The sequence below is a fragment of the Schistocerca serialis genome, chromosome 1 (assembly GCF_023864345.2).
Source record: "Schistocerca serialis cubense isolate TAMUIC-IGC-003099 chromosome 1, iqSchSeri2.2, whole genome shotgun sequence".
Taxonomy (NCBI): Eukaryota; Metazoa; Arthropoda; class Insecta; order Orthoptera; family Acrididae; genus Schistocerca; species Schistocerca serialis.
The window spans coordinates 749,399,060-749,410,596 of record NC_064638.1 but is presented as its reverse complement, the minus strand read 5'-3'; the positions used below and the strand labels follow the sequence as shown (position 1 = coordinate 749,410,596).

Here is an 11,537-nt window from a genome sequence, read left to right as displayed (position 1 = left end):
CGACCAGTCATCGAGCGTGCGTTCGTTTACTTGAAAGTTAAACAACGAGCAGAGTCGGTATAACTTTTAAAACGTTTCATCACACTGCTGGCAACAAGGGAGCTGCAGCACTCAGCATCACTGAGACTGAGTTGTGTGCCCAGTTCACCTGAGGTGATATTTCATGGTAAGTTTTTTTTATATATTTTGGAAGAGAGAAGTGTTATTAAATAAATCTGCTAATTTAATCGTATTAAACTTACATTACAGTAAATGTAAGTTTTGTGCCATCCATTGTATATTAAGGTTAGGGGCTTACCGCTTAAATAAGCCAGAAATAGTCTGTTTCTAGTGGCCTCGTAAATGCATTAAAAAGAGAGTAATGCTCCAGAAGACAGATCCTTTGGGAGGAAAACACTTTAAGAGCGGAAATGACTTTAAATGTACTTTGATGTATAGAGTAACAAACGGAAACTTTCATTACTCACTTAATTACAAGACTGTAATTACGATGTTCACAGTACCTGCTCTATGGGGGGAGGAAAAGGCGACAAAGAAGCCAATCAATAGTTTGGTATTCCTAAGCACATAATTTTAATTTCGACTCGTATTTCATTTCGGTAGCAGTTCCAAAGGGATGCCGATCCTTTCCCGAATACGCCATACTTACAAATTATACCTTAAAACAAGCAATTTAGAGAGTATTTACAAATTGTTACCTGGAAAACAGCCAAAAACGAGTGTGAAGTTCAGAATATCTTCCAGTAGTTGCTTTGTCACTACTTTGTGAGCAAAGTGGAACCTCATGCTGATGATCCGTAACTCTAACTAAGATCATTAATCTTAAATGCGAATGTGCGTGAGATAATAACATCTCGTCTTTTCAATATTTTTCAATATAGCAACTTTTCTTTATGTTCAACCCACGTGGAGTGTACTTTGTGAGACCAATACCACGTGCTTATATAATTGTTTGACCCATCAGGTTAATTGTATGACGATAGTAACCAGTTCGAGATTTTTCTTTTGTAAATTGCGTTTCGATGTAATTTATGTAAATTATCAAAATCATTGTAGAGTTACACTTTTTGTGTAAACCAAGTTGACCACGTGAAGTATGTGGTGTAATCATCAAAGTAGAGGAGATTTCACAGACAATTAGTATGAATTTAGTATACCAGTGTGTGGTAATTTCATGACGGACAGGATTGCACTATGATCGTAACTTCTTTGGGTGAAAATTGAATCGGTTGGTTGTGGTTAATTTCCTCTTGCACATGTTTCAACGTTATTCGTGTGTTATTTTATGAATGCAGTGTTGTATGCAGTCTCCCAATCTTGGCTCCATATTTGATGTGTTCCGTAAGATTACAAACTCACATTTTTACAATCCTAAATAAGGCACCAGTTTAGTTATGAATCAAGTTTAATATGCTGAAATTTTAACGGAACAATGATCAATGTTAAAATAAATGTCCAAATATAAACTGATTTATTTTTTTAAATTTAAATTCTCTTTATATATATATCACCGGTTGTCGTAAGATGACTATTAAAATAACAACTTAATGCATCAACGTTACACTATGAAGTGGATCAATTATGTGGATCACCGCAACGTGAGTGTGAAAGAAAAGGCTATGGTATGTACGTGCACTACTTTCACTTAGACAGGAAAGATTTTCGATTTTGTGTTGCGGTAATCACACTTTTTTATTTAAATCCAAAAAACTTCAAACTAGACCCGTAAGTCACGGAAAAATAACTTGCTACACTCCATTCACACAATTCAGTTCACTCGGCAGAGCTAATCAATCAATGAAAAAAATAATCTCCTGATCACCATACTAATACTTTCGATGTTAATAGTTATCTTATTCTAATTAGTGAAGAACTGCGGTGACGTGCTTTTTTCGAATCTTCTAGGGTATTTCCAAAGTCAGTCTGCGGAATTTTTAAACATCGTCGAAACTTGACAAGAGGAAAGATACAAAACTTTTTTTCCAGATCTTGACGACACACCACTACATTGAAAATCTTTACAGTCGAAAATGATAACCAGTCAGCTGTTGTAAAGCCCCCATGGTACGTGCACGGAGTCAGTTACCAGTTACTTGACAAAGGGAACTCCTTAACGAGAACAGGTGTAACAACAACAACGTTATACTATTGTACATATAATAATTTTTTCTTCTGATTTTCGATAAATTAGTGTAAGCAATGTTCTGATTTCATTTCTTTTTTTCTTTTCATGTCATTATGTTAAAGAAACTGTAAACAATTTTCGATGTGAATATTAATGTTTATGTCAAATTGCAAGCAATATTATAACAAAATGGAAATGTAAGAAATGTTGAAACTGTTGTAAGATGTTAAAGTTGTAATTGTGCGCCTGGTCCATACGTAGGCAATGTATTAGGATATGTAGAATGCAAACCCTCGGGTGAATACCCTGTCTGTAGGGGAGCGGTAAAAGGTGGATGGCAGGTGAGCGCGGGAAAATGCACACGGGCGCTGCACGGCATAACGGGCTCAGCAGTAGTAGTCGGAGTTGGGCTTTGATCTGAGCAACACGTTCTGGATCGAGGAGGCTCTCCTGGAAAACGTGATTTCGTTGAGCCTCGGATGTGCCGTTTCCGACGCCTATACAGCATGGCAATATTCCCCAGGCACTAAATGGAAAAATATTGCGACGCTAAGAAGAAGTAAAGTGCCGATACATCAAGAGCCATAGCTGTGATTGTATGTGTGCTCTGCGCCTCGCCATCTCGCCGCCCGCCAACCGCCGCATCGATACGAACAGGTTGAAACTTTTAGTACTGTATTCGTGTGGACCACTGTTACTTTTGTTTCTGACTGTTCAATAACAACTTAACTTTTACCAGAACTGTCCTATCATTTAATTATCCTCATCACTAACCTAGACAGGGTCCTTTCCACATGTTGTGCAATCCGAGTGTCCCGAAATGAAGATTTAAAGTTTATGTTAATAATAATTACCTGCAGACCTATCTATGTTAGAATGATGTTTAAAGAACTTTGTTGTTAATGAATCAATAAGTAAAGAACAAAGGTCTGACAAAGTTGGAAGATAATGTTGAAATTGGTTTAGTAATGAAGTTTAGTTAATTTGAGACAAAAATAATGGTAGTTAAATGAGCAAGAAATAAGACAAAAAGAGTAGTAACTCATATGTTGGAAATCTTGACGGCTTAACGATTTCGATAATCAAAAATTTCAGTACAGTGATCATAACAGTTTCAGGGTCCCCCCCCCCCTTTTTCTTTTCTATTCATTTAAATTCTGAAGTGTACTGAACTGATTTGACCAGCAAAGCTAAAGTCAATATAAAAGCAAAATTTATTAGTGTTTTACCTTTTTCAAAATTGACATTGTATGTACATTTCGAAAGTACTATTTCTAGGGCAACCTATGCCCGATTTTAATCAGATCAGTAGACAGTACGAAGTTTGTAGTAAACATTATAGTGTACTGTTGTGTGTTTATGACTTGTTCATATTAGTACAGAAAGTGAAATTATTAGTTCAGTAGATTTTCTGGTTCTAAAATTTACCATATTATGCAGTGTTATTACGTGTTGTTTTGCATACACGTACTTCAACTTGTACAGGGAAGAAACTCAATTAATTCCTAATTAGGCTGGCGACCGTTTTATTAACAAATTGGTAGCATCTCCTGTGTTGTTTCTTGTCCGTCCTAACGTGTAGTTGCACTTCAGACTTGCTTGACTTATCATTGTTGTTACTGAGTGGGTGAAAGTCTGATTTTGCCTCCATTCTGGTACACGCGGTCAACACATATACCAAAATCCTTTCTTATAAGGTGAAGCCCGTCAACTTACCATAGTACAGGCTTTAATAAGTATCGCGCGCAGTAGCGTAGTCTTACACAGGCAACCATTAACAGATGAAAGTGAAACGAATGTGAAAGTCAGCGAATCAGTAAATTGCTTATTAATGTACTTAAAAGACAAATTTTACACACAAATGTATTTGAAAATAAAATAAAAGAAAAAACCACTACTAGTTCAATGCTGGTAATTTTAACATGTTTCAGTCTTTTAACTTACTATGGAAAAGAGCAGGAAAAAATTGTACATGAAACTTACAGTCAGTGGTTTTTCTGTTAAGTCATTAATTCCTATCACAACGACATAAAGATCTCTTGAGTTTACCTTGCAGACATAAGATATATGAGACGATTATATTCATACTTTTTAAATTAACTACCAATTACCTTCTCAAAGAACCATCTCCACCACGCAAGGAAGATGACGAAAACCAGTTATATGTTGAAAGATGTATGTTCCTTGATGAACGGCCACAAGAACAGATTGAAAAGTGTTCTATTTGTATTTTCCTTACCACTGTGTGCGTCCAAGCATGACTCTGTGCCGATTCAGACGCCAAAGCTCCGTAACTGTATTTCAGAAATCTTTCAAAACTTCACAGGTATGTATTACGTTGTCGATAACGATATCTCGCGAGTAGTTTTACAAAAGCTGAAATATTATTCATGGTTGCCGATTCGAGGCATGCTGCTTCGGGATGGTAGGTCCGCAACTGTTTGGTTTTGTCTTTCAGGTGTAACAGCAAACACATAGGCGATATGAGAAGTGAGACCATTTGTTGCTTACAGTTTGACTTCCTGTTTGAAAGCTAATCTTGCCATTTCGCACCATGTTGTATGACTAGCTACAGTTAATAACAATGTTGTTAATGTGCCAGGATTGGCGAGGAATGAAAAGCAGTGGGCACTCGTTGAGGTGAAGAAGTTCAACATTTTATAGTCGGGTCGGAAGCTGCCAGTAGAAGAGAGCGGACAACGTGTCCGCTCCGGGCGGCTGGCCGCAGTTCCACCCCCACGTGACCGCCTCTAACCCTCCCTATTGGACAGCCAAGTTGTAGACGCGCAGTTCGGTAGCGTTACCTCGTCAGCAACACGTGAGTTTAGCTGTTGATGGTTCAACACGTGAGTTTCAAAGTGGTTCTCTCCAGTTTTGTGTAACGTGGATGATACGCTGGAACTAGCCGCCAGGCAGAAGGCACTCACGAACATCAAGTGAAAAATGAAATCAAATTTTTATACTATTAAATCCATTCAGTAACGGCCCCCACTGTGCAATGTGTTTGGTTTGAGAATGGGTGCATCAGCCCGAAATCGGGAACTATTGCAGCAAAGAACTGTATGTTCATGTAACTGAGACAGACAAAATAAAAAATTATCAAATTTCCTCAGTCATTTGTGGTCCTGTACCTCATTCTGTCGCCTTAATCTTCCGAATAAAAATTAAAACAGCCATACACTGAATCGTGAAGCAGAACCAACCTACGAAGATACATAGGGGTTCAAGTAGATATATAAGGATTCAAGTAGAAATCGACCAAATCCCAAAAATTATGACAAATGGGAATGAACTGCTCGTTTTTAATAAAATAAGATTATATTTAAACAATTTGATTTTAGTGACAAGTTCCTTAAGACACATTCTCCATGGTGGCATGTAAATGAAAATATCAATGCTCTACCCCTAGTTACTAAACTAAACGTTGTAAATTATCCGACTGACACAAATGTCGAGTTCATGTAACACTGTAACAAATGATTTTTTTAAAAAAAAGAACAGAAGATATATCCACATCAGGTTTTTCATGAACATCCTCATAAAGCTCTAGAGCAAAAACAAAAAAACAAAAAAAACAAAAAATATGTCGTCGAAGAATATGTATGTTTAAAAGAAAATGTGATTTTCACGTCATACTTGTCTCACGCGCTTAGCAAATAGCAGGTTTATAGCCTATTACGAAAGTTGATGGAGCAGTAGAGAATTAATAATTAAGCTGAAAGTGCACTAGGAATGTTTTTCGCTAAAAGGATGCTTCTGAACAGCATTTTTTGAGATTAAAGGTAAATACGACTTAATCTCATTTCACGAATTTTCAAATGGAGAACAGCCCCTTCTCCTTTTCCTACGGAGCCGAAATCACGGACATTTCATTTCATTGCGCGAAGAAACAAAACCAGGGAGCAGCACAAAGAAACAACCAAACGTGAAAAATAAGAGAGTCCCTAAGTGACATTTTATTTTTGGAAGAAACGCGAAAATCGCAAGTTCCATGTGACCTTTCTTACACTGCAGTAAAAAGGAATAATTCAATGTTAACTTCAAAACTAATCGTTAAATCAAGCAGATGAAGCCAGAAAACCTATGAATAAATAAAATTCCACTTGTGATAATTGTGTCCTATAGTTGATCAAAATGAGGAAGGGAGAAGTAGATTTCTTTGTTTGCTGACGGGAATGTATTACATACAACTTAATTTTTATTAAATTATATAATTACAAAAAATTTCAAATGAAAAGGGGAACGAATGACTACCCGAAAAAGAACAAGACGGAGGTGGCAACGAGAACGTCTGTTATCTTCCCTGTAATAAGGACTGACCGTTCCTTGAATGAGAGCTGGCCACGACTAAAGTGAAAGCTGGACGACTGTTCCTTAAAAGACGTTCCTGGGACCTTCTGTTCACTTTGGTGAGCCATTCCTTTAGACTCGTTCGTTCGCGAATGACCCACCTCGAAGACACACTGCTTTCATTCCCATTCACTTGTATCAGATTGTTCAGTACATTCAGTAGATGCAACTTGCGTTCCAATTCTAAAAGCTGAAAGAGTTTATGACAGTTCAGTTGCTAATATTTTGAGACCCTGATCTGAATGACGATCTGCTACTTGAACGGGAGTGCAGCCCCCTCCCCCCCCCCCCCCCAAAAGAGTGAAAAATTGTCTATGCCCCTGGTGAGTATAGTGGTGCACAGCGTTGCAAGGATTATTAGAAAGGGACTAGAAAGAAGAGGGAGCATTCTTCGAGATATCAACAGATAATGCAATTGTGATCAGGTGAAGTTCTTTTTTTTGTGAAGAACTTGTTTTATGTCACGTATTGTGATTAGGTAGACCGAGCGAAGTGGCGCAGTGGTTAGCACACTGTAGTCGCATTCGGGAGGACGAAGGTTCAAACCTACGTACGGCCTTCCTGATACAGGTTTCCCGTGATTTCACTAAATCGCTTCAGGCACATGCTGCGGTGGTTCCTTTGAAAGGGCACGGCCGATTTCCTTCCCCACCCTTCCCTAATCTGAGCTTCTGCTCCGACCGCGTTGTCGACGAGACGTTAAACACTAATTTCATCCTCCTCGACCTCCTCCTCCTCCTCTGATTGTTGGAATGAATGGGGATATCAATGGGACAGATTGGGACAGTGAGTTCAGGTTTGGTTAAGGGAGTGGGAGTCATTGGAGGAGCTGCTGGTAGGAGGGGAAGCAAGATTAGGGCAATATATAAGAAAATGGGAGTCCTTGCAGTGTGGACAAATGGGTGCGTTTTTGCGATCTGCAGTTCAGTGGGCATTGTAGCGAAGGCACTTTTAGCAGTAGTAGGTCTGAGGATGGAATCCGGATGATTCGCCCTTGTGGCAGTGATGGTTGTGGCAGTGATGGTTGTGGCAGTGATGGTACACCAGGGCTCCTTCTTTAAGGAGAAGGTCTATGGTGGACTTGGATTCAGTAAAAACATGGACAAGGTGGGTAGGGCCATGATCATTGTTGACCCCAAGGGCTTTTAGAAGTTCTAAATTCGGGTTGTTGCTCAGTTCAGATTCTACTCTCTTACTGTGATCTCAGTGCTGACTTTGGTGATCGCTGTGGTGAAGGTTCGGGTTGTTTGGCATGAGGTATTGTGGTAAGAAGTGTTAAGGCCTTGGGACCAAAGATAGTGCAAGAATTTTGGAGAGGCGGTAAGTGTGAAAATGGGGATTCAGAAACTGTAGGAATACAGAGTCTTTTCTTTGGATGATTTGTTGTATGTGGAGGCTTGGTAAATATTTTTGATTTCTAGGCTGAGGGATTTGGATTTGAGGAATTCTGGGTCTGGGTTGGACAGGATGAAGGTGTGCATGGTAGGGGAAGATGTTGGAGGGGGAGGAGCTGTGACTATACGCTGAGTGTCAGTGGGATCAGTTTGCGGATTTTTTGTGGAGGAGTGCAAAGATGTCGGTGTTTTGAGGTTTTGTTAGTTTTTTAACGGTTGTTGGAGGGAAGGATGGTTGGGGGATGTGACATTGGTGAGGGTTACCGGGAGTCGTGCACATCCTTCAGCATGACATGTGTTGGTTGGAGTGGTGAGACTTAAGGAACTGATGCTGATGATGTCATCTGCGGCAGTCGTTGCTCATTGTGCTGTTAACTATGTGGATGTGGTGGCTTGTGAGTCGTGGCTGAAAGAGAAAATGTAGCGGGAGCTGGGAACAGAGAGATATGCATGTATTACTACTGTGGTGGGAGAGGATACTCTAGGTAAGGGAGGATAGATGTAGGGGGTGAGTTAGAGAACAATGAGATCTGGAGGAAGAGAGTTCTAGATGAAAGACATTATGGAATGATCCATGATGGCGGACTGTGATGAGCGACGTTGAATGGGCTGAGCGGCCGTCGAAGCGGCGCTGGGACGACGATGACGAGCTGTGGTGGAGTTGTGAACGGTGAGTGTCTCCGATGTGACAGGCATGGAAACAGCTGTGTCAGGGGTGGTGAGATGGCGGCGACAAACAGATAGAAGTGGCGGTGGCGACGGCGGCGAGAGAGTGGTTGATGCGTGGTTGGTGGTTGACGTCGTCGACGGCGGCGGCGGCGGTGAGATGAAGACGGCAGCACTGACGATGATCCACAGAGTAAGGTGACGACGAAACACATGCACACGCTGCAGGAGTCTCGAGGTCGCAAATGACACATGAAAGAAAGTCTCGATTACGAAAAAAAACTACACAGACGAACGAAACTTCCTGGCAGATTAAAACTGTGTGCCCGACCGAGACTCGAACTCGGGACCTTTGCCTTTTGCGGGCAAGTGCTCTACCAACTGAGCTACCGAAGCACGACTCACGCCCGGTACCCACAGCTTTACTTCTGCCAGTACCTCGTCTCCTACCTTCCAAACTTTACAGAAGCTCTCCTGCGTCCTGTACACAGACGAACAGTTACGGACGCAAAATGTACCCTACGAGCCCATGCAACAAGTTGACCAGCAACAAACGAACTAGTTCTAGGAAGTACCTAGCCTGGTCCTGGGGAAGGATGTGTACGTTTTTCCTGTTAATGAATGTAAATAAAACATATCGAAAGAAGTAAAGCAATGTCGTTATGTTTTTACTACGCAAAGCGAAATCAGTAAATCCATATATCATAGGCAAGTAAATTCAATGTTCTTTTATATTCGTAAAGATAAGATTGTGTTAAAAAAAACAACAGTGCCATGTATTGTTTGTTTGCTGTACTACTAAACTAACAGCGCCATCTATTGGTTCTTTGGTGAACTACACCGCCACATCCGAACCACTAAGCTGAGTAAACTCCTAAAACTATAAATTACGATATTTTTTTCGTGATCCGCTTTTAATGAAAAGCCCCAAACTACTCTAAAGTACTCTGTGAAAACGTCATGAGAATTCGTTTAGTAGTTTTGGAGATTAGCATGTTCAAACAGCTGCACAAGACGATTTCGGTGACAATTTCAATTACTACTTCCTTTTTCCGTGATCCGACTTTCACGAAATAAAGCCTATATGTTGCCCCAAGTCACGCTCAAGTAACCGGCAAACGCCCCAGAAACCTCGAAAAGTCTTCTAGTAGTTTTGCAGATTAGTGTGTTCAAACAGACACGACGCTTTTACACTTTTATTATTAGTATAGATTTCATAGAGTTATCTAGTTTTCTTCGCCAGGTGCTTCGAACGACTATCTTACGTATGTGTTTGTTGCTTCCTCTCTTATCAGCTTGTCAGTTCGTAAGTACCTGACGAGATGACTAAAAATTGAGTGTTAGTCACTCCAGTCAGCAGGGTAACCTCAGAAACCACAGTACTGATCTAGTTCACCATCTCTTCTTTCAATATACTTGATCAAACGCGGTACTCCATCCAGGAATACACGACACCATTCTTGCCGTGCCTGTGCGATCCAAGGTAAGCGAGAGCGCCTTACATATGTTAAACGAGGAATTCTTTGTTGCCAAAGTACCATTTTTATGTGTCGAACGGTATCGAGAAGCTGATATTACTCATGGTGGACCCTACGGTTGACACTACGGCGACATCTCTACAAGCTGCGAGTGAACAAACAAACCTGTGAGGTTGTTGGGCGACCTCCGACACCGACTCCACATCCGGGTTTTTTTGCGGACGCCTGCTGTGTTTCACAGTTTGCGAAAAGCTGTTCTCCGTGGAGAAGAAGGAAAACCTGCACGAAACCGCTGGCTAGTACGTAAGGACTGGGCGGCGCGTAAGGTTCGGCGACAGCTGTGCGCGCCCAGGGCCAGTTACATCAAGACCGGGGCGGCTGCGTTACGCGGCCTGCCCGGTCACCCGTCAGCGTTTATAAAACGCCCATCCGGTTATGGATTGATGCGCCTTCGTCCGGCACGGCAATTCTATTTGCGCTGCGACCCTTATGAAACGAACGCAATTGTGGCGTTGCAGTTGCTGCCTAACAGGGATCCCCGTTTCATGTCCAGGCATACACAGATTCCCGCTCTGTGGACGTAATGTTTACTTTCGCGTCGCACCTCCTATATGTAACTTTTTATTGTTTGTCTTGCTGGTGCACTCACGTAATCTCCAATGATACAACTAAAGACAAACCATTCCTTGGGGTAAGAGACTACAAAAAAGCGGTATGTTTCTAGTAGCTGTGATGACTTCTTGTTGTGTGATGTCCTTAGGTTAGTTAGGTTTAAGTAGTTCTAAGTTCTAGGGGACTGATGACCATAGATGTTAAGTCCCATACTGCTCAGAGCCATTTTAACCGTTTTTCTAGTACCGCCTAACTCTTAGTGACACGACGCTAATATATATATGATGACTTTTGAACATTATTAAGGTAAATACATTGTTTGTTCTCTATCAAAATCTTTCATTTGCTAACTACGCCTATCAGTAGTTAGTGCCTTCAGTAGTTAGAATCTTTCATTTAGCTGGCAGTATTGGCGCTCGCTGTATTGCAGTAGTTCGAGTAACGAAGATTTTTGTGAGGTAAGTGATGCATGAAAGGTATAGGTTATTGTTAGTAAGGGCCATTCTTTTGTAGGGATTTTTGAAAGTCAGATTGCGTTGCGCTAAAAATATTGTGTGTCAGTTTAGAGTTGATCAGAATAAGTAAACAGAGAAATATCTGAGTACGTTCAGTTTTGCTCAGCTGTTTGAAAATCAAATAACTTAAGAGGTTCATCAGCACAGTCATTAATAATTTTCCTAATGGGACGTTACATTAGTAGAAAAAATTAGAAAGCCTAGATCGCTAATTGTTTTAAAACAATGACATTCTCCGTTTATTCGCAAAAATGTTTCGGCGAAAGCAACAAAAAAAATGGTTCAAATGGCTCTGATCACTATGCGACTTAACTTCTGAGGTCATCAGTCGCCTAGAACTTAGAACTAATTAAACCTAACTAACCTAAGGACATCACACACATCCATGCTCGAGGCA

At 40.7% G+C, this 11,537-nt stretch overlaps 1 protein-coding gene and 1 non-coding gene across 2 annotated transcripts in view; one reads left to right on the top strand and one right to left on the bottom strand.

Annotated features, from left to right (window-relative positions):
• The first annotated feature begins 1,565 nt into the window (after window positions 1-1,565).
• LOC126429858 (LON peptidase N-terminal domain and RING finger protein 3) overlaps window positions 1,566-11,537 on the top strand; it is a 198,451-nt gene continuing 188,479 nt past the window's right edge. Inside the window, exon 1 of the mRNA XM_050090422.1 lies at window positions 1,566-1,622. Within this exon, the coding sequence (XP_049946379.1) occupies window positions 1,566-1,622 (57 nt within the window). The remainder of the gene's footprint in view (window positions 1,623-11,537) is intronic.
• Trnal-caa (transfer RNA leucine (anticodon CAA)) lies at window positions 8,858-8,932 on the bottom strand. The gene has a single exon. It is a non-coding gene; the product is annotated as a tRNA-Leu (tRNA).